Source organism: Notechis scutatus, chromosome 2 (genome assembly GCF_049901735.1).
Source record: "Notechis scutatus isolate UNSWTSFEM ecotype Mainland chromosome 2, rNotScu1.2, whole genome shotgun sequence".
Classification (NCBI taxonomy): domain Eukaryota; kingdom Metazoa; phylum Chordata; class Lepidosauria; order Squamata; family Elapidae; genus Notechis; species Notechis scutatus.
Genome location: NC_142010.1, coordinates 21,979,704 through 22,005,899, shown reverse-complemented (window position 1 = coordinate 22,005,899; position 26,196 = coordinate 21,979,704). Strand labels below are relative to the sequence as shown.

At 39.3% G+C, this 26,196-nt stretch overlaps 1 protein-coding gene across 1 annotated transcript; it reads right to left on the bottom strand.

Annotated features, from left to right (window-relative positions):
* Positions 1–25,504, bottom strand: LOC113421990 (monoacylglycerol lipase ABHD6-like). Its single transcript, XM_087953739.1, has 9 exons — positions 25,434–25,504; positions 19,071–19,206; positions 17,217–17,373; positions 12,183–12,296; positions 11,556–11,688; positions 10,404–10,561; positions 8,657–8,711; positions 6,027–6,127; positions 1–771 (listed from the first exon to the last, which is right to left on the bottom strand). The coding sequence occupies exons 2-9, from the start codon at positions 19,178–19,180 to the stop codon at positions 595–597; spliced, it is 1,005 nt and encodes a 334-aa protein (XP_087809865.1). The 5' UTR covers positions 19,181–19,206; positions 25,434–25,504; the 3' UTR covers positions 1–594.
* Between the last annotated feature and the right edge of the window lie 692 nt (positions 25,505–26,196).

The following is a 26,196-nucleotide window of genomic DNA, read 5'->3' as shown; positions in this document are numbered from 1 at the left end:
CCTCTCATGGCCTCCTTTATATAGACAGCTTCTTAAAGCGTCAATAACCCTGCTGTCTCATCCTCATTGCATCAGCATTTACAGCAGCCTGACAACAGCTGGTCAGCTATTAAATCTTCAATACCTTAACTTCAATACCTTCGGGCCAGTCAAAATGTGAAGGAAGTTCACTTGTGTTCTTCAAGGAAAGGTGGGATACAATTCTACCAAACAAACACATTGTTTACTGAGTGCATCTCTCTCAACCACCTCAGATTCAAAAGCAGGACACCAAGACAATTACCGGTAGCTACCTTGTGATATTGCTGCTCAGGAGTGTACTGTAGTGTTTCTGTAGAGTGACATTCCACTCTATCTAATCACTATAGACAAGACTGTTGTACTGTAAGCTTTGTTAGAAAAGATGGATCGATTCTCTATTAGTCTTTCTGGAATGGTGGTGCAAAACTTTGTTTTCTCTAGGTCCTCACCTCCTCTGCTGCCTACTAAGTATCTTGAGTTGTAGCTCCCATTGTACCAGCCAGAGAAATCAAGATGGAGCTGATAGGGGTGGCAGACCTTGCCTGTCTCCTGCCACCTGGCACTTCCTGAACCTCAGGCCACCTTCTTCTGCTCGGCTGAGTCACAGACCGATTTGTAGAATTCCAAGAGGAGCTTTGCAGATGTCCTGGGCCTCTCGAGGGTTATTAAGTGACCACATTTTTCCAGCCAATGCACTTGGGAATTAGGAATGGCAGCTGCCAGAACTGCTGCACCCGAAGAATCAAAGACCTGCGCAACAAAGAAACGTTACATTTTCCTCTCCCCTTGAAAGTCTTTATAAAGTACATAGAAAGGATCTTCTGCTTTGAAAGCTAGTAATGAATTTAGCCATTGGACTGTATTATGCGTAGTATTGTTTCTTCAAGGACAGAGTCATTAAACTTGAACTTCCCTTTATTAAACTTTTTAGGTAGGTATCAGGATAATGTGGATTCTCTTGGCTTAAGTCCTGTGTAAAATCTTAGTTCTCATCTTTTCTTACAGCAAGAGTTACTTAAACTAGAAGAATTAAGATGATCATACTGATCAAGTTACTAACCAGCCATGTGAAAGTGAAGTGTTCCTGTTTGGTGAAAATTACCATTATTCCTCCTCCTCCTCCTCCTCCTCTTCCCCCCTCCTCCTCCTCTCTGAACTTTTATTTCCTTGGTATGCTCTGAACTTGTTTACTTGCAGACATATCATTACCAAACTAGATAATATAATCAGTGAAGGAGATTCAATAGCAGGGAGTGAGGTTTATTCTCATTTTACATACTCTTGGCTTCTCTATCAGTGTTAGTGGCAGTGGATGTTTTTTTAAATATTTCTATCTCTTTTGCCTAAGCAGCTTCTACATATCTCTAACAAAGGTCATCTTTCTTACTCTCTACAGTTGGTTACAGGTAATCCTCAACTTATGACCACAATTGAGGCCAAAATATGTTGTTAACTGAAACATTTCTTGAATTTTCCCCCATTTTACAACTTTTCTTGCCACATTTCTTAAGTGAATCAATGCAGTTGTTCAATTAATAACATGGTTGTTAAGTGAATATGGTTTCCCCATTGACTTTGCTTGTCAGAAGGTCGCAAAAGGGGAACCATATGATTCCAGGACATTGCAACTGTCATAAATGTGAGTCGGTTGTCAAGCATCCAAATGTAAATCCTGCGACCATGGGGATGCTACAATGGTTGTAAAACGGTCATAACTCACTTCTTTCAGGGATGTAACTTTCAACCGTAACTAAATTAACTGTTGTAAGTCGGGGACTACCTGTATTCTATGCAGATTTTACAGGAGGAGATGGCTAGCACCTGAGCACCATGTTGTAGACATTATTGCAAAATACCTATCCCCTACTCCACATCAGTAGGGATTGTGAGGAGACCTTTGGCTCCTGGATTTTGTTAAGCCTGCCATGGAAAGGACAGACATTGTTCCAACTTATTCCGGGCCTTAAGCAACTTATGTGAGCTGCTCCGAGTAATATACAGTGGACTCAGTAGTTTCACACATTTGTTAATACCTATAAAGCTGCAGGCATAGCCAACAGCAAGACAAATAACATCTATATTGATTTTAACCTTCCCATTTAAATAAAAAGTTGTTGCTATTGGCTTGTAGTTGCCTGTTGCTGCCCCTTTTGTTGAATCGTTCATTAGGAGGTAGGTTTTGTCAGATTTTAGCCACTCTTCAATTTCATGTCCTTGCAGTTTGTTAAATTGCTTGGCAACTAGAGGGTGCAGACAGGGGTGGGATTCAGCTGGTTCACACCGGTTCAAGTAAACTGGTTGTTAAATTATCCACCCCACAGCTATCAGAGTGGATCCTGGGCGCTGCACTGTGCTGCAATGGACAAATGGGCAACGGAGCAGCCGGCACAAGGGAAGGAGAAGGCTGCTTTCCCTCTTTCTTCTCCCTGCTCCTCCCCCCCCTTGAGCTGCCCACTCCATTTCCTGTTTCTCCATTGCAGCAAACTGCAGCGCCCAGGTGGGGTAATTTAACAACCAGTTCACCCAGGGTCAGGTTGGCCATCGCGGGAGACTCATCTTGCATGTGCAGCAGAGCTGAAAGATGGGGTTGGGCCACATCTCCCATGACAGCCAACCTGACCAGGGGTGGGATTCAAAAATTTTTTTACTACTGGTTCTGTGGGCATGGCTTGGTGGACGTGGCAGGGGAAGGATACTGTAAAATCTCCAGTCAGAGGTGATATTTGTGGTTCTCCGAACTACTCAAAATTTCCGCTACCGGTTCTCCAGAACTGGTCAGAACCTGCTGAATACCAGCTCTGACCCTGACTCTGGGTGAACTGGTTGTTAAACCATTTGAATCACACCACTGGGTGTAGACCAGTCAAAAATTTCAACCAAAAACCATGCAGTTCATTTTCACCTGGTGCTAACCAATTCTTCATCTTCCTTGCTCTTTTCTCTAACATTTCTGTTGTTATTACTAGTTCTTTCATTTCAGCTTCTTTTTTATTCTTATCCACCTGTTTTAACCAAGCTGCATCCTTGTTGTATTTCTTTGGGTTATCTCATATCTGCATCCAGAATTGCACTGTTTTTTCCTTGTCGGGTACTGGCTGATTCCCTGCAATCTCCCCATTTCTGGATTGGTAGAAATGCTTCTGATTGCATTGAAATTGGAGCTTCTGCCTATAATTTGCAATTAGAGCTTCATATGTGCTGATCTTCTTGGCTATAGCTGTTGTTTGCTGCTTTGTTATTTCCAGTGCTTCCTTGATCTTCCTTCTTTCTAAGTGGTATTTCTTGATTAGGTATGCTTTAATTTCCTTGTTCTTCAGCTTTTTTTCTTTCATCTGTTCTAGTTTGCTTGCATCTGATCCCTTCAAAAAGACCTCGACTATGTATCAGAATGGTCAAACAAATGGCAACTTCAAATCTCAACAAATAAAAGCTCTGTCTTACATATTGGCAAAAAAAAATATCAGAAAATAAAAAACACACTGAATAGTCAAGACCTTGTTGATGATCCAAACTCTGTCAAGGACCTTGGAATACTCAACTCTAATTATCTAAGTGCTACAGCCCACTGTAACTATATAGCCAAAAAGGCATTGAGAGTTGTTAACCTAATCCTACGTAGCTTTTTCTCTGGTAATATAACACTACTAACTAGAGCATACAAAACATTTAGTAGACCAATACTTGAATACAGCTCATCAGTCTGGAACCCGCATTACATATCTGATATTTATACAGTTGAGAAAGTCCAGAAATATTTCACAAGAAGAGTTCTCCTCTACTCATTGCAGAATACCTTATGTCACTAGACTTGAAATTCTAGACCTAGAAAACCTAGAACTATGCTGCCTTCGGTCCGATCTAAGTATAGTACATAAAATTATACATTGCAATGTCCTAACAATACAAGAGCACACAATAGATACAAACTCAAGGTAAACTGCACCAAACCTGATTGCAGGAAATACAACTTCAGCAACAGAGTGGTCAATGTCTGGAATACTCTACCTGACTCTGTGGTTTCTTCCCCAAACCTCAAAAACTTTAACCTTAGACTGTCTACTATTGACCTCACCCCTTTCCTAAGAGGTCTGTAGGGGGCATGCATAAGCGCACCAACGTGCCTACCGTCCCTGTCCTATTGTTTTTTTTTCTTATATGTATCCATTTCATGTATTCATAACTATGTTTATACTTATACCTTATACTTATAAATAAATAAAAATAAAATAAATAAATTTATTTTCCAGTTTGATCTTCTATTTTGGTGGCCCATTATTTGGCTTTTAGTTTTATGTTAATTATGCTTATTATTTGTAATTTCTTCTTTGTTGATTTTGCATCCCAACTATTTAGTTACAACTGCAGCTGTGCTGTACGTTACTTGATTTCTTTCTTCTTTTTTCTTCCTTCTGGGGAAAAATCTTTTAATCCTCATGCTAGCTGTGTCTTTGGAACAAGCTTCAATGCAGGCAGCCTTATTCCGATGATTTTGTGCTGTTCTAGATGCTCAATTATTCTTTCTTTCAATTCTTCTATTGCTTTAGTCAGAGAGCCTTATTCTTTCTGAGGCAGAGAAAGGGTTTTGAAATGGAAATAATTCTATCGCTCTGCTGGATTTCTCTACTGCCCCCTGGTCTGCCTTTATAGTCTGAGTTACTTCTGGCAAAACTTTGATTTATTTGCCTTGGTAGACCTTTGGAGTTCTTCCAATTCTGCTTTTGTGAATACTTTATTTTGTATCATAAATCAATGTTGATCTGCTAGCCTCTGTTCTATTATTTCTGATTCTGGATGTTGTTCTTTCTATGCATTCGTTTCAAATATCATCTTCTTGTTGAACTTGATCTGTAACAACAGATCATTATTTCTTTGTTTTCAATCACTGTATATTTGTGATAGGTAAGCACCATTTATTTCAACAGTTCCTCAGCTGCTGGCCCTGGTTGCTCAGCCAACAGCCTTTAGTCCTGTAGCTCATTTTTCACTAGATGTTCAGGAACTCCAACATCTAGCTGTGGTGGTTAGAATGGTTAGAATGCACCAGGCTCAAGGTTGACTCAGTCTTCCATCCTTCCAGGTTTGGTACAATGAGGACCCAGATTGTTGAGGGCAATAGGCTGGCTCTGTAAACCACTTAGAGAGGGGCTGTAAAGCACTATATAAGTTTAAAGCACTATATGTAAAGCACTATATAAGTTTAAGTGCTATTGGTATCTAGTGTGTCCTTGTTAACCCAGGCAACAACTTATTTTTAATGGGAGAGACACTTTTAGTCTGATTCCTCTGATGAGACCTCTGTGGTTGAACCTGTGGCATAGCTTTAATCTTCCTCAGAGCACAAAAAGCCCCACAGCCATGTCAAGATAGTGCCTCACTAGGGGATGATGATGAGGATGATGATGATGAAAAATCTTCCTATTTTAACTCCACCTTAGCCCAGGAGGAAGGAAGAAAACAAACTTTTCCTTTTTCTTCTCCCTCCCTCCCTCCCTAACATGTTAACAATGATTTCCAAAATCGTGAAATCAAATCTTTGTTTTGTTTTCATTTAATTTGTAAATTCCCTAAAGAAAGGATACAAATTACCTTCGCACAACCCAGTCAGTGAGGAGAACAAGGTCTCTTTGTGTCTGAATTTTGGGGAAGGGAATAAAGGAGCGAAATAAGTACTTTAAGCCCTAATAGGCTCCTTTGACACTCAAAAGCCCTGAAGTCTCCCAAATAAATCCTCATCCTGCCTCTTTTGGTGCGTAACCCTCAACAAACCATGCAAAACCCTTACACTAATGAAAATGGTTCATTTCTGCTACCAAGGAAGGTGTGCACTTCCCTTTCTTCATTGGTGGACATCACATTCCAGTATAAAAAAAGGTGGACATTGAGTCTTGAATTCAGGCCACGTAAAATTCTCTAATAATACAATAATTTCCATTGTTGTTAGGGCTTCCTTGCCTCATTGTAACACACAGTGTGCACAAAACCCCAGACAAATATACATCCCTTACCTTGTCATCCTTTCCCCAAATGATCTGGGTGGGAGCTTTGATTTTCCTCATGTTCTCATGGAGGCTGTACTTCGATTCACTGCTGGTGAGGTCCAGAAAACCTTTCTCAAGCAGAAAGGAAACAGAATTGGTTCGGTTCTTCCCCTCCCCTCCATTTTTCACGAGTAGTGACACCTGCCATGGGATTTGCTTGCTTCTGTTCTTCAGTTTTCTTATAAATAAGGGGATAAGTAAATTTGACTAAGGAACCCTTGGCTGGAACAGTAACTGAATCCTTTGTTATCCCATTTGACCATTAAATGCCACTCCAGAAATTTTTCCAACTTGCACCTCTCTAGCATAGATGGACAATAACCTCTAAACTCCACACCAAATGAGGATTGAATTGACTGGGAAAGCATGGGAGTTGTATACAGGTGAAACTCAAAAAATTAGAATATCGTGCAAAAGTTCGTTTATTTCAGTAATGCAACTTAAAAGGTGAAACTAATATAAGAGATAGACTCATTACATGAAAAGCAAGATAGTTCAAGCCATGATTTGTCATAATTGTGATGATTATGGCTTACAGCTCATGAAAACCCCAAATCCACAATCTCAGAAAATTAGAATATTGGGAAAAGGTTCAATATTCTAGGCTCAAAGTGTCCCACTCTAATCAGCAAATTAAGCCATAACACCTGCAAAGGGTTCCTGGGGCTTTAAATGGTCTCTCAGTCTGGTTCAGTAGGAATCAAAATCATGGGAAAGACTGCTGACCTGACAGTTGTGCAGAAAACCACCATTGACACCCTCCACGAGGAGGAAAAGCCTCAAAAGGTAATTGCAAAAGAAGTTGGATGTTCCCAAAGTGCTGTATCAAAGCACATCAATAGAAAGTTATGTGGAAGGGAAAAGTGTGGAAGAAAAAGGTGCACAAGCAGCAGGGATGACCGCAGCCTGGAGAGGATTGTCAGGAAAAGGCCATTCAAAAGTGTTGGGGACTTTCACAAGGAGTGGACTGAGGCTGGAGTCAGTGCATCAAGAGCCACCACCCACAGCCGGATCCTGGACATGGGCTTCAAATGCCGTATTCCTCTTGTCAAGCCGCTCCCGAACAACAAACAACGTCAGAAGCATCTTACCTGGGCTAAAGAAAAACAGAACTGGTCTGTTGCTCAGTGCTCCAAAGTCCTCTTTTCTGATGGGAGCAACTTTTGCATCTCATTTGGAAACCAAGGGCCCAGAGTCTGGAGGAAGAATGGAGAGGCACACACTGCAAGATGCTTGAAGTCCAATGTGAAGTTTCCACAGTCTGTGTTGATTTGGGGAGCCATGTCATCTGCTGGTGTTGGTCCACTGTGCTTCATTAAGTCTAGGGTCAACACAGCCATCTACCAGGAGATTTTGGAGCACTTCATGCATCCTTCCACAGACGAGCTTTATGGGGATGCTGACTTCATTTTCCAGCAGGACTTGGCACCTGCCCACACTGCCAAAAGCACCAAAACCTGGTTCAATGACTATGGGATTACTGTACTTGATTGGCCAGCAAACTCGCCTGACCTGAACCCCATAGAGAATCTATGGGGCATTGCCAAGAGAAAGATGAGAGACATGAGACCGAACAATACAGAAGAGCTGAAGGCTGCTATTGAAGCATCCTGATCTTCCATAACTCCTCAGCAGTGCCACAGGCTGATAGCTTCCATTCCCCACTGCACTGAGGCAGTAATTACTGCAATAGGGGCCCATACCAAGTACTGAGTACATATGCATGGTTATACTTTTCAGAGGTCCGATATTATTCTATGTACAATCCTTGTTTTGTTGATTACATGTAATATTCTAATTTTCTGAGATTATGGATTTGGGGTTTTCATGAGCTGTAAGCCATAATCATCGCAATTATGACAAACCACGGCTTGAACTATCTTGCTTTGCATGTAATGAGTCTTTCTCATATATTAGTTTCACCTTTTAAGTTGCATTACTGAAATAAATGAACTTTTGCACGATATTCTAATTTTTCGAGTTTCACCTGTATACACCAAGACAAATTCCTTGTGTGTCCAATCACACTTGGCCAATAAAGTATTCTATTCTATTCTATTCTATTCTATTCATTCCTAACACCCTTGGGAGTCTTGTGAATTGGGAAAGGCTGATCTGTGATGATTACAAAGGAGATCTGAACTGTAGGACTTCAGTGTGCAGGGTGCTACAGCTATAGTGTATTGTGTCAAGAGACAACTCATTTCCCCAAGACTATTTAACATTTTAAAAATCAGGAATCAAGTCTCAAATCCAACCTAGAAATAAAGGGAGCTTTCCTAACATTGAGAACAATTAACCCACGGAATGGCTTGCCTTCAGAAGTTGTGGGTGCTCCATCACTGGAGGTTTTCAAGAAGACTTTGGACAGCCATTTGTCTGATATGGTATATAGGGTCTCCTGCTTGAGCAGGGGGTTGGACCAGATGACCTCAAAGGTCCCTTCTAACTCAGTTATTCTGTTCTGTCAAATATAAGATGCAAATGGAATCAACATGTGCTGAGTGGGGAGTTGGTGTTGGATTGATTATATTGGTGCTAAATGTAGGCTTGTCTTTCTGAAATGTGGGCTGGTCCATACTGTGCCTTGTACTTACATTTTACAAAAACTGACTTATGTGATGTCCAATCTTCAAGATATCCCTTTAGGAGCTAAAAGTGGAGAAATCAAAGTGCAAGTCGGAAGTTATTAATTTTAATTTATTTTATTTATTAAAGTTATATGCTGCCCGCATCCCCCATAGGGCAACTCTGGGAGGCTTATAGAATAAGTTACATTGTATTGAATTATGTTTGAATTGAATTTGCAATTTCTCAAAAGTTTTTGAAAAGTGTGAGCAGCCAAGCATAAATATGCCCATTCCCAACTCTAGGGACACCAACATGATGAAAAATCACATTTTTCTAAGGCAAATTTGCCCTTTCTTATTTGAGTCATGACATGATATGCAAGTACACGAAGACCGGTCCTTGAGTCACTGTGTTGTACATTTTGTCATTTGCTCTGCACCAGGGCCACCTTTGTCCTGCAAAGTTTGATATGGAAAACCACATCCCTGATTAGCTGTTCATTGCATTGGTGAGTATACTTCTTTTCACTGAAATCCTATAGAGGTCATTTTGAAAACCTCTTGCGGGGAGATGCTCAATATTAGGCTGAATATTTTGATGAAGATAATTTACAGTGACTGGTTCAAGCCCATTCTTGACAACTTAGTCAACAATAAGTAAAGCAAGACTGAACCAGTAAATAAAGAAGAGGAAGAGAAGAGAAGAGAAGAGAAGAGAAGGGAAGGGAAGGGAAGGGAAGGGAAGAGAAGAGAAGAGAAGAGAAGAGAAGAGAAGAGAAGAGAAGAGAAGAGAAGAGAAGAGAAGAGAAGAGAAGAGAAGAGAAGAGAAGAGGAATGTGGTCTTGGCAAAAAATGGGTTAATTTTTAAAAAGTATCTATGGGCAGTTTCAGTCAAGCACAGCTGGGAAATATTAAATCTGGAATCCTCAGGTTGTCTAATTTCTAGCCTGGTCATAGAATCAAACCTGAATAAGTTTCTTCAGGGGTTCTGAAGAAGCTTCTTGGATGAGAACTGAAACATCTTCAAGGAAAAACAAAATCCAGTTGCCTTTGAAAAAGCATCTTTGGCACAACCATAATCTGGATGGTTGAGAACCTCCACAGACACTTGTCATAGTATGATGACTTTTGTGGATATTGTGGAAAATCAATTATTAGCCTTTAGCTGATATTACCCCACACTGACAACTGACAACACTCTTTTGGTAAAGGAAGATCTAAGACCAAGCATTGTGGGGGACATTTTATAGCAGTGGGACAACCCACTTCTTTCCTTCTGTGCCTTTAAATTACAAATCAGAAGACATTAATAGCTTGGTTATTTATTTCATGGTGAGCAGTTCCAGGATAGCAATAGCAATAGCACAGACTTATATACCACTTTACGGTGTTTTACAACCCTCTCTAAGCAGTTTACAGAGTCAGCATATATTGCCCCCAGCAATCTGGGTCCTCATTTTACCCACCTCGAAAGGATGGAAGGCTGAGTCAACCTTGAGCCTGGTGAGATTTGAACTGCCAAATTGCAGTCAGCCGGCAGTCAGCAGAAGTGCAGTACTGCACTCGAACGACTGCAAATGAATGAACCTGTCCACACCTCCTCTAGCCTTTTCCAGTTTTCTGCATTTTTCAAATGTTCATATTCTTTTACCTTCTGGTTTGTGTGCTCTCTCTGGATACCCCATTAAAATAAGAGAGATAGGGAAGGAGAAAGAAGATGTTATCAGAAGAGACTGGTAACAACATAGCAATCCACGAAAGGTCAGAACTTCACCTGAATCTTTAAAAAAATGGGGTGGTATAAGCACAGCTTTACGAAGTTTTCCAACTGCTCTTCCGTAACTGGGATAATAGCATTCTCCACAGAGCCCTTAGAGAAAATCAGCTCATGTAACTGGGCAAAAAATTCACTGTCAGTTAAATACCTCACACCTGTAAGTAGGGGAAAATGCAAAATTTTAAAAGCTAATATAAGACAAACACAACATTGCTAAACCCATTTGAACAGGAATTGCAGGCATAGATGTATTAAAAAAAAACCATATATCATTTATTCTCATAATTAGATTTCAATTATTATATCTACAACTGGTACAAGTGGAATAACTGGTAGGTAAAAGATTGGATAGGAAAAATGGTGGTAACCCAGCATAAAGCTTAACATTCATGGCAGGCAAACCTTGTATGAAGAGTACAACCACCACCAAAACATCCAGTTGATCATCACTTAACAGAATAATAGTTGGCAGGGTCCTTAGAGATCCTCTAGTCTAATCCCTGCTCAAGCAGGAGATCCTATACCATTCTGGAGAAATGGCTGTATAATCTCTTCCTCAAAATCTCCAGTGATGATGCAAGCACAATTTCTGATGGCAAGCCATTCCACTGATTAATTGTTCTCACTGTCAGGAAATTTCTTCTTAGTTTTAGGTTGGATCTCTCTTTCCATCCATTACTTTTTCTCTTGCCCTTAGTTGCTTTGGAGAATAGGTTGTCCCCCTTTTCTCCTTTCCTTCTCTTCACTAAATTAGACATGCCAAGTTCCTGCAACCATTTATCATTTGTTTTAACAGCCAGTCCTCTAATCATCTTTGTTGCTGTTCTGTGCACTTTTTCTAGAGTCTCAATATTCTTTTTTTATATTGCAGTGACCAAAATTGGATGCAGTATTCCAAATGTGGTCTTACTAACTTACTTCTACTTACTCCCCTGAAATGCATGAAGAATTATTGCATCTGATGAGAGAAACCATCTCCAAACAATCCATCAAGTTCTTATATTATAATCTAGCTCAAGGATCTTCAAACTTGGTAACTTTAAGACTTGGGTACTTCAGTTCTCAGAATTCCCCACAGCCAGCCTGAGATAGATTTTGGACCAAGCATCCTGCCTTTTCCTTCACAGTTTACTTACTTGATATACTTACCAGCTGGGCAGAAGAGGGCTAAAGAGGAGATGTGGGCTGGATAGAGAGCAGCATAAACCCCAGCAACCATGCCTCCCATGGACATGCCAATCAGGTGGAAAGGCTTGTGGTTCAGACCAGCACACTGGACAAACTGAAACAAACATTTGAAACAACGAGATTGAGGTTGTGCTTTCATGAGATACTCACCCATCCTAATCCCTTCTTTCTGGAACTACAGTAATTCAAATTTTTGGCTTTCCACAATATTCCAGGTGGCAACATCTAACTAACAGTGCTCCATCTTGGAAAGCTAAGCAGGGTTTGATACTAGGAATATTTGACTGAAACTGAACTAAGAGCGAAAATATTAAAACAAAAATTTATAAAAGGAGGCAGTGGTAAAGTATTTTCTTTTATCTCAAAGAAATCAAATGGACACGTCCATGAAGTCATCAGAAGTCATGTTTGACTGAAAGGAGATTCTACATTTTTAATACAAAGAATAGACTGTTTTATATATTTTTCATTGCACAGTAAAGTCCCTTCTTGGTTTATATCTAGTGTCTCATCCCTCCTCACTTTTCCCATTTGCTGTCACTCACCAGCCTTCAAAGAACAATGATCACTGCTCAAGAAAAGCCCTACCTGGTGTACCCTTTTAGCTTGAGCAACTGCTGTGTAACTTTCTCCAAGCAAGCAAGTGGTTCCCCCGTGACCTGGCAAATCAAGGCAGACCAAATGGAGGTCCTTAGGAAAGACCTATTATGGAACAACAGAAATAAGGATAGCTTATTCATATAGCTATGAATATATGTATAGTACAGCTATGTATATAGGTGTAGTAGTGTAGTAACATAGGAAAACAAACAATGTATCACAATGTATTAATAACATAGATAAGGAAGAAATCAGGAATTAGATTTAAGATATCTTTGTAGTAAATGATCTTAATTAACACTAATAGAGATGTACACTGTTATGAAAACACTGTAAAATATGAGAACATTAGAATTAGAATTAGAAGAACTTTATTGTCATTGTACAAGTACAAAGAAACTGTGGATGCACCACAGCAACTGTTCGCAATACAATAAAATCAAAACACTTAAAAATGAAGATAAGAAAAATAGAGTAACCACATCTCCATTTGCAATTTGAGAGTACAATATCTATGAATATACACAAAATATACATCCAACACTGACTGTAACGCTTAGCCGAGTATAATACACAAGAGATGGATTGTACTGTAATATGTTATTATACATCTGAACGGGGTATTGAGATTTTACATCTTTTCACATCTTAATAAGGTAGTGACTTTGTGTTTATTTGCGGTTTGGATGGCCCAGGGAAAGAAACTATTTGTTAGGCTAGTGGTGTGGGATTTTATTGACCTAAAACGCTGTCCAGACAGCAGCAAGTCAAAAAGATAATTGCCAGGGTGTGAGGGGTCTTCTATAATGGCCTTGATTCTGCTTTGGCAGCGGGACCTGGCTAAGTCTTCCAGGGAGGGCAGAGGGCAACCAATGATCTTTTGAGCTGTGTTTATCACCCTCTGTACAGTTTTCCTGTCCTCAACTGTGGAGCCTGCATACCACACACCCAGACAGTATGTCAGAGTGCTCTCCAAAGAGGCTTTATAGAAAGCCAGCAACAGCTTCTTATCCAGATTGTTCTTCCTGAGAACCCGCAGGAAGTGCAGCCACTGCTGAGCCTTCTTCCCTATGGCCTTGGGGTTAGGGGACCAGGAGATATCAGCTGAAATATGGATGCCAAGGAATCTGATCGTAGGGACAGTTTCCACTTGTTCTCCATTGATGATGAGTGGGGCATGGTCCTGTCCATGTTTCATGATTCTCTTTTTAAAATATTTTTTCTTGAATAAAAACTATTAAAAGAAAAGAAAAGACCTATGGGGAAATGGTCCTGCATGTGAATCCAAGGAATGAAATCCAAGGAATGTCTATCTATCATCCATCTATCTATTTATATTTTTTTACTTCTTAACTGCCTCTTTACTTCAGCATTTGTATTTTGGTATTTACCCTCATGTCAACTGTTCCACCAGGACATGTTCGGATGCATGGCCTGCCTACTGACTTTTTAAAAGGGCATTAATTAATAGCCCAAAGATCAGCAAATTGCACAAGAGGGTAATTTCATAAAATTTCAGGAAAGAATGCATGTGATTACATGAAATTTCCACAACTGTCTTTTCAATATTACTTTATTAGAGTGGGAAATGCACAATGGTACTCAAATATTTTATAAAATTGCTATATCCTGTTGTGACCAGTCAATTTCTCATTGCAGCTGTTTGGCAAGGAATAAGTGATCCCTACCATCAGGAGGGTCAAAACCACTTTCCTAGATGGCTGGCATATAAATTAAGAAAAAAAAATCAGAAAAGAATGATATACCAATTACAGGATAAAAATGGAATAATAGAGACAGATCAGGAGAAAAAAAAGGAAATTGTAAGAGAGTACTTCAAAGATCTTTACAAACAAGAAGCAGTTGACTTAAATAAAATAGAAGAATATTTGAAAGAAGGAACTCTCTATCCAATATCAGAGGACAAAAAAGAGATGTTGAATAAAGAAATAACTTTAGACGAGCTAAAGGTGGTGATTCAAAAACAAAAAAGAAATAAAATGCCAGGCCCAGATGGATTACCAAATGAGCTATACAAAGAAATAGGTGATATATTAGAGATAATGCTATTAGAGGTTTGCAATGGGGTATTACTGGATGCTAAAATAGCAGAATCTTGGAAGGAAGCATACATAACATTGATTCCGAAAGAGGGCACAGATGCCAATCAAACACAGAATTACAGACCAATATCCCTTTTAAACTCAGATTACAACATTTTTATGGTGGTAATGGCGGAAAAATTAAAGAAAATACTCAGTAATAAAATTCACCCGGATCAAAATGGATTTTTTCCCACGAGGCAGATCAGATATAACACAAGAACAATAATAGATATATTGGAATATTATGAAAAGTATCCAGGAAGCCAAATGGCTTTGGTCTTCCTGGATGCACAAAAGGCCTTTGATAACTTAAAGTGGGACTTTATGAAAAAGCAGATTAATTTGATGGATTTGGGAGATAATTTCGTAAAAATGTTGAACGCAATCTATGCCACACAAAAGGCCAATGTATTATTAAACGGAGAAATTACCAAATCATTGGAGATAAGGAAGGGGGTCAGACAGGGATGTCCGCTTTCACCTCTGCTTTTTATAACTATTTTGGAAACTTTGCTAGATAGAATTAGATTAAATAAGGAAATTAAAGGAATTAAAATTAAAAATCAAGAATATAAATTACAAGCCTTCGCAGATGATATGGTCTTTGTCATAGAAGATCCAATAGGCTCAGGACCAGCTCTACTAAATGAAATAGATAAATTCAGGAAATTAGCAGGATTAAAAATCAATAAGGAAAAAAACAAAATGTTTGGTTTAGTTTTGGTTTAGGTTTTTTTTGGGTTTAGTTTTGTTTACTATTTGTTATGTTTAAAAACATAACAAATAGTAAACAAAAAAAATTGGAAGAAAAGACGGGATTACAAATTGTAAATAAAATTAAATATTTAGGAATCTGGTTAAGAGCTAGAACATTAAATCTGCGAGAGGATAATTTTACTAAATTACTGAAAGAGATTGAAAAGGACTTGGAAAATTGGAATAAGATGCAAATTTCATTATTAGGTAGAATAGCAACAATCAAAATGAATGTTCTACCTAAAATATTATATTTATTTCAAACAATTCTGATATTACTGGACAAAAAATTCTTTAAAGATGTAGATAAAATTCTGATGAAATTTATCTGGGCAAAGAAGAAAACAAGGATAAAAAAAAACTTATTTACAAGATAATAAAAGCAGGGGTGGATTCGGACTACCTGTCTGGGAGACATACTATAGAGCAGCGGCATTAGTGTGGATAAAAGATTGGATTGATTTAAGGAATAACAGGATTTTACAATTGGAGGGATATGATTTACAGCTAGGCTGGCATGCATTTCTATGGAACCCGAATAGTAAAAACAATGTATATTTTACTAAATATGTATTCCAAAAGTCTTTAATTAAAGTTTGGCTTAATATAAGAAAGAATCATTATACTAAAATCCCGAGATGGTTCTCAACGATGGAGGCAATGTTTCATTTAAATACGATGGACCATCAGTAAAAAACTGAAATACTACCAAATATTAGATAGCGAGGGAAGAATTAAAACGAAACAGGAACTAGAACCACAAGAGATAGATATTGATAATTGGTCATATTTTCAAATAAAATTGAGATACAATAAAGACGTAAATAAATATGGAATTGAGGTAAAAGATACATATTTGGATAAAATACTTTTAAACCCTGAGAAAAGTTTGATTTCCAAATTATATAATTATTTATTAGAATATGAAATGGCTGAGAAAATTGTGAAAGGTCCCATGTTGGCTTGGGAAAAAAACTTTGGTTATAGTATCGATCTGGATGACTGGGAAGAAATCTGGCAGAAAAACCTGACACTAACCAAATCAGTAGCGCACAAGGAGAATTTATACAAAATGATGTACAGATGGCATCTGGCGCCCTCTAGATTGGCCAAAATATTTCTGACAGCCAATCCTTGCTGTTGGAAATGTAAAGGGAAATTTAGTACATAGTTTCATTCATGGTGGACTTGTCCTGAGATAAAGAAATATTGGGTAAAAATAAGAACGTGGATAGAAGAAATTATAGAGAGTGGGCTGGAGTGGAAACCGGAATTATTTTTGTTGGGAATGATCAAAGGGGACTACTCCGCTAAAGTAAAATATCTGACCATCCATTTATTAACTGCGGCATGTATCTCACTAGCACAATATTGGAAAAACCCAAATGTATCACCGATACAAGTTGTTATTCAGAAAACATATGAGTGTGCCCAACTGGAGTGGCTTACGCTTAAAATTAACGGGAAGGAGGATACAGATTATTACCGGATATGGGATAAATGGCATAAGTGGGTAGACAATAAAAGGGGAAACATGTAAATGAACCTAAGATACAAATTATCCAGTGGTTTATAATATATTAAGTACATAAAAACAATTAAAGGTTTTAAACCTTCTTTTCTCTGTTACTACTATTATTAGTATTAGCCATTTATAATATTTTTTTGTGTTTATTAATTAAAAAACATGAATGTATTCATAATAGAAGAGTAGTTATAATGCCAACGTGAAAATAAATGGAGTATATTGTGAATTATTTAGTGCTTAGGATGTGATAATGTGTGAATATGTGACTAGTACTAGCCAATAATGATTTTTAGGATTTACCAAATTCGACAACAAATGTAAAAAATTATGTGTTATTATTGTTTCTGTATTTTTGAAATTGTACATTTTTAAATTTGTAAATAAAATTGTTTTTAAAACTTAAAAAAAAAACCACTTTCCTAAGTTAAATTTCCTATTCTGCTTTATCCATAATGGCAGATAGCTAGTTCTCATCTACCTCCAAGAAGATAAAGAACCAGAAAAATTGGACAGAACCTTAGATATGTTAGTAAAGGCCATACAAGCCAGGAACTCTGGAGAAGTTTTCTCTCTGACTTCTAGTACCCACGATAAGACCAGCATCATCCAAGCTAGAATAAAATGAAGACCTACTTCAATGGTATTTAACCACATGTCTTTGTTGAGTGAGAATCCATGAAGCATCAGCACAGATGGTCGGGATCCGGGTTTTCCTCGGGTGAAGTAGCTGAATTGGTATCCTTCATTATAGAGGTATTTCACCTTCACACCCATTTTCAGACGCTTAGTCCTGAAAATATGGAGAACAGAATGGGAGACTGATGGGGAGTTTGTGAAGGAGTCATATCGTGGAATGACTTCCATTCCAAGCTTAGTTCACAGTAGATGGAAGAGGTTGTGAAAGCTGCTGAAGGCTTCTAGAATGGTGTGAAGTTGTGGATGAGGACTGTGGAGAGGTGGCAATGACAAGACCAAGAAAGCAGTCCAACATAAGCAAGAGGAGTGGCCAGTGAGAAAGCTATTAGTGTGAGACAGGGGTGTCAAACTCAAGGCCTGTGGGCTATATCCAGCCTGCGGGGTGCTTAGATCTGGCCCACATGGCTGGCCTGGAAAGAGCAAAGGACCATCCTGAAGTGCCTTTGCCAATGAAAATGGAGCTGGGGGGCTGAATGCACCCTCCAGCTCCATTTTTGCTAGCAGAGGGTTGCAGGATGCGTCACAGCTGACAAAGGGGTGGGGGGGGCTGTGTGCAGCCTTCTCGGGCTCCGTTTTCTCCGGCAGAGGGCTATCAAAGCTAACTAAAAACAAAACAAAAGGAGAAATGTTTCCCCTTTTGTATTTGAGCATGCAAGAAGGGACAGGAAAGGAGAAAGGGAAAGAGGAAAAACAAAGAAAAAGAAGGAAAGATGGGAAGAAAGCAAGGAAGGAAAAATAAGGAAGGAGGGGAAGGAAGAGGAGAATGAAGAGGGAAGGAAAAAGAAGAAAAGGAAGGAAGGAAGGAGATTATAATGAGAGTGCGGGAGGGTCTCAGGGAAGTCCTGCCTTAGCACTTGGCCACTACGGGTGCCTCTGACATGAGTCCTATGTTATGCCCAGGGGTGGGATGCAAATATTTTTACTACCGGTTCTGTAGGCATGGCTAGGTGGGAGTGGCTAGGTGGGATTGGCTTTTTTTGCACGTGCACACCCCGAGCTCCATTTTTTTGGCCTCCTGGGCCTCAGGGAAGCCTCCTGGGGGGGGACGAAGTAGTAAGACAGAGAAGGGGATCCTGGCTTCCCTGAAGGCCAGGGGAGAAAAAAATGGAGCATGAGAGGGGGGTGCTTCCCTGGGTGGGGAGGGGAGGGGCTGGCAGAGAGGGGTGGGGCCAGCCAGGGGCACGATTTGCCAGTTCTCCAAACTGTGCAAAATCGTAACAACCAGTTCTATAGAACCGGTCTGAAGCGGTAGAATCACAGCCTTGGTGAAGCACACTGTGGCCATGCCCACCCCATGGCCATGCCCATCCGGGCCACACCCACCCGCGGCCCTCCGAGGTCAAACACAACCATGATGCGGCCCTCAATGAAATTGAATTTGACACCCCTGGTGTAAGAAAATGGGGGAAATTCTACCATTTAGTCATATTCTGATCTTATTTCCAGATCAGCCTCCAGATTAAGAAGTTTCATACAGATGTTATACAGTTGTTTAAATAAGTAAATGGGGAAGATTGGCTATAGTAGGGAACCTGCAACCAGTGACCCTACATGACGAAACTGTTCTGAAAACTTTTGAAGTATTGTTCTTTTCTCCACATGTTCTTGGAGTTTCAAGACAAGATGCAACTACTTGTCTTAGTTTTATCTCTCCTCAAATGTTGACTTAAATAATGGGGCCAAAGCTAGAATTTATTAGCATTTGACTAAGCACCCCTGATTTTTTTTAAAGAACCCTTTCTTCTAATATCTGAATATGTATTTTCTCTTTCTCATATATTTTACACTTACCAGATCATGATCCTGAATAATAGTGAAGGTAACACACTGAACTTTGAGATGAAAAAAGATAAGAGAGCCATAGCCGTATGCACAATTGTCCTGATCATATTGTGATCCATGCTGGCCAATTAAGGAACCTTTCCTGCTGCATAAAATCAAAGGGTGAGACAATCTTAATAAATAATACCATTAAATTATGTGTGGCATTATAATTTTAATAGAACTGGTTAGTTAGTGACTCAGGTAAATAACAGATTTCTTCATTATTTTGCTTAATGATGGCATGAGGGAGATTATTGCTTCATGGTTAATTATGGAAATTCATGAAGGGTTAGCAGATAATCATGATGGTGATATGCTATCTTCAAGTCAGAAGCAATATGTATCTTGATGCTGTTTGCACAGGAGCAGTAGAAGGATTCAATTGATGATAGGTTGATAGAAGAAACAGTGATTATTATGACTTAAGAGAAAAAAAAATCCTAATTATAAACTTTTTCGTACTTGGTTACTGTGGACCTAATGCTAGACTAGATACAAAGCTTTGGATTTGAACTATTAAATCCCCTTTGAGTAACAGGAATTATTTCCTTGCAAAGAGACAAGTAACCTGTGGAATTTGCAGCCACAAAACATACAACGGGTAACTTTGGCGGGGGAAAAATCAAATATATTTATGGGAAATAGGAGTGTTAAAAACTTCTCTGGCAACAGAACTTATGGATTATTTAAAACCCTAGGGACACTGTAGCTTTTAATAAAGGCTTCTGGAAACAAGCTGGTATCTGGTTAGGTTTGAAACAGAATGTTGAATTAGATAGCCCTTCGGACAGATTCCATAAGGTTCTTCTTATGCTCTTATGACCATAAGGTACATCATCTTCAAGTTACTTGAACAGAAATTAGTTATAAATTATGTTAATTGAGAATATCAAAAGGTGGAAAGCAATAATATTCTCAAGGGATGCCCGATGGCTACCGTGGTATCTCCTTCAATTCTCTCCCCTCTCTGTGTGCATATGTGTGTGACATGTTTCTATACAGTTGGACAACGATAAGAGTCTCTATTTTCTTAACTTTAGTAATAAAATTACATTGTTTTAACTCTGTTCCCCCACACATGTATAATTTAATATAATGATAATAAACATATACTTAAACATCTTAAGCAATTTTAAATTACGTAATTGCTTTAATAAAAGCTGACTAGATAGCAATCATCCAGATGTTTATATGGAAATAAGACCTGTTCTACATAGTGGAATAAATATTCATTGTATTATACAGTTGGAAAGAGTATCTGTGTGTGCATTCAAAACTAGATAATCTGATGTGATCAGGTGTGGGATTCAAATTTTTTAACAACCGGTTCTGTGGGCGTGGCTTAGTTGGTGGGCGTGGCTTGTTGGTCATGTGACTGGGTGGATGTGGCTTGGTGGTCATGTTATTGGCTGGGTGTGGCCAACTCAACATCACTCACATCAAGGCACGCATCTCCTCGCCTGGCCTCTCATGACTGTGGGGATGCAAGTCATAAGTGTGAAAAATGGTCATAAGTCACTTTTTTCAGTGCCATTGTAACTTTGAATGGTCACTCCACACAAGCAAAGTACCAGCAAAGGAGGGGAAAAATACTCCAGAGACGTTCCTGAGACAGGAAGTCTAGTCCTGCCAAGAATGTAATAAGGGTTAACGGAGAGGCAGTTTCTGTAAGCAATACCAGAATGTTTCCTTCCTGCCTTCCTTACAGGATTAGGCCAGTAATTTCTTCTAACAACCGGTTCTCCGAACTGCATAGAATGTTAACAACCGGTTCTAGCGAATAGGTGCGAACTGGTAGAATCCCACCCCTGGATGTGACTAGAACTAGGCGGGCATGGGGGAGGTTGCTCAGTAGTCACAACAGGAAATTGTTAGCAAGACAGGATTTGGAGCACCATTTAAATGATGGAATCTAAGCTACTTCTATAAAGGAGAATATTTGTATTTCAGGGTTGACATGAGGGGTCCTTGGTGCCCTCTGAGCTTGGCTGTTTTCTTGTCAATGTTTCATTACCCAAACTAGATAACATTATCAGTGTTAGCCAGGACTAGCACTGATGTTGTTACCTAGTTTGGGTTATAAAACGTCTGCAAAAAAAACAACCAAGTTCAGAGAGCATCAAGGACCCCTTACTTCTATTTCAATACTGTCCACGGTTTTAAAAGGTTAACATTCTATAATATGTTAATAATTGCTATTGAAGAAGGAATTTCAGCTGGTGTAGATTGCAGAAGTTTATCCAGAAAAAGGCATTTTTCTTTGAGCACTATCCCATTTTTAAGTAGAGTGGGAAATTCAGCACTCTAGGATGGAACCATGAACAAGAGAGAAAAAAATGAACATCAAACACTGTATCTAAATCATATTGGCAACTATGAATTTGCTGGTCCATGGAGGAAGCTGACATATTTGAGTCAAAGGATTCATGTACCATATTCTGTTAGTTCCTTTATAACTCAGACCATCATCTAGCAACAGCAATAGCACTTAGACTTATATACCACTTTACAGTGATTTACAGCCCTCTCTAAGTGGTTTACAGAGTCAGCCTATTGCCCCCAACAATCTTGATCCTCATTTTACCGACCTCAGAAGGATGGAAGGCCGAGTCAACCTTGAGTTGGTGAGATTCGATCTGCCAAATTGCTGGCACCCGGCAGTCAGCAGAAGTAGCCTGAAGTACTGCATTCTCACCACTGCACCATCGCCACTCTAGAATTGGATGAGCAGGTGGAGTCAAAGAGAACCCACCTTTTGAGCCATTGTAGTGTTATTCACACTGCCACTTTATACATATGCCCGTGGAAGTTTGCAGGGAGAAAGCAAATTATTGGACCCTCCCAGCTTTTCCCTCCAATCTGATTCAAAACAAGTATTTACAGGAAGAAAAATCTAAAATAGAATCCAATTCTAAAAGAGAGAACTCACTGACATTCAATTAAACTACAAACTTTGTGGAGGGGGGGGTGGATAACTATTTTTAATAATTTTATATCTCTCCAAACCTGTGATTTGTAGCAGAGCTCTTTAATAAAAGAAGGCCACAATAATGCAATCGCACATACAAACACAGAGATATTTTTCTCTCTCTAAAAGGCAGGTCTCTTTCTGCAGCAATCCCTTTGAAGCTGCCCTCATTTTCAGAGGGATGTTCTAATATAAAATAATATTTGTAGCTCAGGGTTGAACTGTGGGGTCCTTGGTGCTGTCTGAACTTGTTTGTTTTTGTGCAACTGTTTCATTACCCAACTAGGCAACATCATCAGTGTCAGGACAATGTTACCACTGATTGTCAGGTGACCTGACCGGAGCCATTTTGAAGTTTCAGTGTAGCCTCACTGGAACTGAGGCATAGGAAGTGGGGAATAGAGATAGCTGGGGTTTTGTAGCCAAAACAAAATACTTTCTCCTGGGAACCAAGGACATTCTCACACATGGTCAGAGAGAGGAAGAGTGACATAACTAGGTAACTGGATGGCACCCTGATTGTACCATGTGACCGATTGTTTAGGGAAGGGGAAAAACTTTTACTTTTAATTAGGTGAAAATCACAGGAAACTTCAGAGTTGGTTTTTACCAGAACTGTGCCAATATGATATATCCAATAAAACTATTCTTTGAGGAATCCAATGGCCTTGGAGTTTTGTTTACTATGGGATTATGACTTGGAACCCTGACACTGATGATCTTACCTTGTTGGGTAACGAAATGCCTGCAAGAAAACAAACAAGCTCAGACAGAAACCAAGGACCCCAGAGTGGGAAGTTCTCTTCAAATATGCAGGACTTCACCGGGATAAAACGGAACCCAAACCAAACTGGTGGGCTGAGCTGAGCATGCTACTAGCTTTCATCTCTGTCAAAAGGCACTGTCCATTTTCTTCTCTCGTGAGAATTTGTGAATATATTTCAGGGACAATGACTCTGTCCCTGACAATGACTAGAGTAATTCCAGGAACTGCGCTTCAGATTCATAGTACAGGAGCAAAGTAACTGTTAAGCTGGATACTGCTCACAGAAAGACTCCATTGATGGCTGAAATTTCAAGAATGGTGCTTTAAAGTGGTTATCTGGAGTATATCATATTTAAAAAGGATCTCCTTAGTGATCCTCAACACTATATTCTTGGCATTCCTTTCCCTCCTGATCCTCTGAAATGCAATTTCTTAAATAGAGATTACTGCTCTTGGATGTGCTAACAAATTAAAGGAATTATTATTAACTTGGTGTTGACAATGGTCATTCTAAACGATTGGAAGGTGTTACCAGATCTTAAGTGGAAACTAAAAGAGGCAATAATATTCAGTCACACGGTTTTGGACAACTCCCAGGAAAATGTAAAGTACTTTCATTGCATCACTGTGTGCCAATGTTGTAACCCAACCTGTTTGAAGAAAGCTTTTCGGAAACAACTATTTATTTCATAATTGCCTATGATATAATATGCTTGTAAGGCTATGACCCTGTAATTACTTTCCTGAGAATAAGCCTTATTGAACATCATAGGACTTGCTTATCACGAGAATTTACAGGACTGTACTATATAGATCCATGACCTTTCCCTTTCCAAGGACATGTAAGTTTTATTCTTGAAGAGGTTGTATTCTTTAAATTTTATCAGTCATTGGTGAAACCTTTACATCCACTGAAAACAGAACAAACAGTATTTAAGCTTCACCCCTTTGGTCCAGAGGTGGTATTCAGCAGGTTCTGACCAGTTCTGGAGAACCGGTAGCGGAAATTGTGAGCAGTTCAGAGAGCCGGCAAATACCACCTCTGACTGTCCCCGCCCTCATCTATTCTCTGCCTCCCATTGAGTCCCAGCTGATCAGCTGGGTCTTCTTTTGTTGCCCTGCAGAGGAGAATGGATGTGGAAAGCAGGTTAGTGTGGGGAGGGAATGGAGATTTTACAGTATCCTTCCCCTGCCACACCAACCAAGCCACGCCCACCAAGCCATGCCACACCCACAGAACCAGTAAAAATAATAATAATCCCACCACTTCTTTGGTCCTTGGGACAGGATCCAGATACCACAGACAGATTTAGATACTGTCTTCCAAATTTGCAAGTCCTCTAAAATTGGAGGTAAAAATTCAGTACAGATTGTCCTTGACTTATAACCATTCATTTAGTGACCATTTGAAGTTACAATGGCCCTGAGAAAAGTGATTTATGACCGTTTTTCACACTTATGACCATTGCAGCATCCCATGGTCACATGATCAAAATTCAGAGAGTTAGCAACTGGCATGTATTTCTGACAGTTGCAGTGTCATGTGATCACCTTTTGGAATCATCTGACAAGCAAAGTCCATGGGGAAGCCAGATTCACTTCACAACCATGTTACTAACTTAACAACTGTAGTGATTCTTATATAACAGATAATCAGATTTGGAAGAGACCTTGTAGGTCATCTAGTCAAACTCGCTCCCCAAGCAGGAGACCTTACACTATTTCTGACAGATGGGAGTCCAATCTCTTCTTGAAAGTCTCAAGTGATGGCGCTCCCACAACTTCCGAGGGCAAAGCTGTTCCATTGGTTGATTGTTCTCACTGTCAGAAAGTTTCTCCTTATTTCCAGGTTAAATCTCTCGTTCAGTTTCCATCCATTATTCCTTGTCTGGCCTACAGGAGCTTTAGAAAATAGCTTGACTCCTTCCTCTCTGTGGCAGCCCCTAAAATACTGGAAGACTGTTACCATGTCTCCCCTGGTCCTTCTCTTTACTAGACTAGCCAAGCCCAGTTCCTGTAACCGTTCAATTAACAACTGTGGAAAGAAAGGTAGTAAAATGTGCAAAACTCACTTAACAACTGTCTTGCTTAGCAATGGAAATTTTGGGCTCAATTGGGGTCATAAGTTGAAGACTACCTGTAGTTCTTTGGGCCTTATCTTGGTGGAAACATCAACGCTATGCTTCCTTCTCTTGGGTTTACTTCTCGAGTTGAAGTAGAAAACGGGAAGTTCGGACATTATGAAGCAAATTGTAGAAAACTTTGGATCCAAATATTTCCAAGATCTCCACCTTAACCCCCCAACTAGAGAGAAAGTAGCCCATAGATTAGTTTCTAACATTTCATTATACCATTTGAAATAGGGAGGATTAAAACATATAAAAGGGGAGGGAGAGATGCAAATTTAGTCTTCCTAATTTTCAGTGTTTTGCATTACATTTTTTTTTTACTTTTTATTATTCTGTAAACCACCTAGACTGGCTGCAACAGTGAGATAGGTGGCGTACAAATTTAATAAATAAAATAAAATTCTCTCCACCCTAGTTTCCATGAGACAGACACATTCATAATCTAGTTGAAAAAATTTCAGTCTTACCTGAGAAAAGAAATATCATCAAGACTCTTCTCTTCCTTTTTATTTCTCCTGCGGTTGTGGCTTCTCCTGCGGTTGTGGACTATTTTGAAGCAGGGTTGAGGTGTCTTTAAAAACCCAGTTGGGATATGCGGAGGAGTAAGAGTAACTAATTCTTCCTCCCACTCCTAAAAGTCTTTAGAAACTGAAGTGTTCCAGAGCCTGCTTGGCCTCATATTCCTGTATCTTCCACCAAAAGATGAAAGATTCTCTGATGTAATCATAAGGGCCAAAGACTATTGCATCCTTCCACCCATTCCTTGTGTGTCTAAATCAAATAAGCATCATGTTTCATTTCACTGAACACCTCCCATGTCTTGAATGTACATGGGCCTTCAATGAATTGAGTATCAATCATCTGCTACCTCAAAGTGAAGACAATCGAAAGAAAGATCTAAGGATACAGCAATGAGAAACAATCTCCACCCTAAATGCAAAAAGTAATTTATTCAAAGAGCACCAACCCAACCAGTTAACTGGAATGTCTTCAGAGATAGCAATATTTTGATTAGAGGTTAGTATGAGATGAGCCACTGAAGAGCAAGATCAACTAATTTGGGTTAAGATGTTAAATCTGCCATGAAATGAAACATCATGGGACCTGATACTAGTAAGGATATGCAAGTGAAATATGCAAGTGCTTTGAAGAAACAGAATAGAAAGAATGCTGATGCTTTTTAATTTTGTTGAGGATACCATGGACAGGCAAGAAAGCAAACAAATGGAT

What these genes read in the sequence shown, in the direction of transcription:
- LOC113421990 (XM_087953739.1), bottom strand. Translation starts at nt 19,180, where the DNA reads ATGGATCACAATATGATCAGGACAATTGTGCATACGGCTATGGCTCTC. An exon ending in CCATTTTTTTAAAGATTCAG is followed by an intron (nt 8,712 to 10,403) that starts GTGAAGTTCTGA and finishes CTCCACTTTTAG; the next exon opens with CTCCTAAAGGGATATCTTGA. An exon ending in TAAGTCAGTTTTTGTAAAAT is followed by an intron (nt 6,128 to 8,656) that starts GTAAGTACAAGG and finishes TGCTTGAGAAAG; the next exon opens with GTTTTCTGGACCTCACCAGC.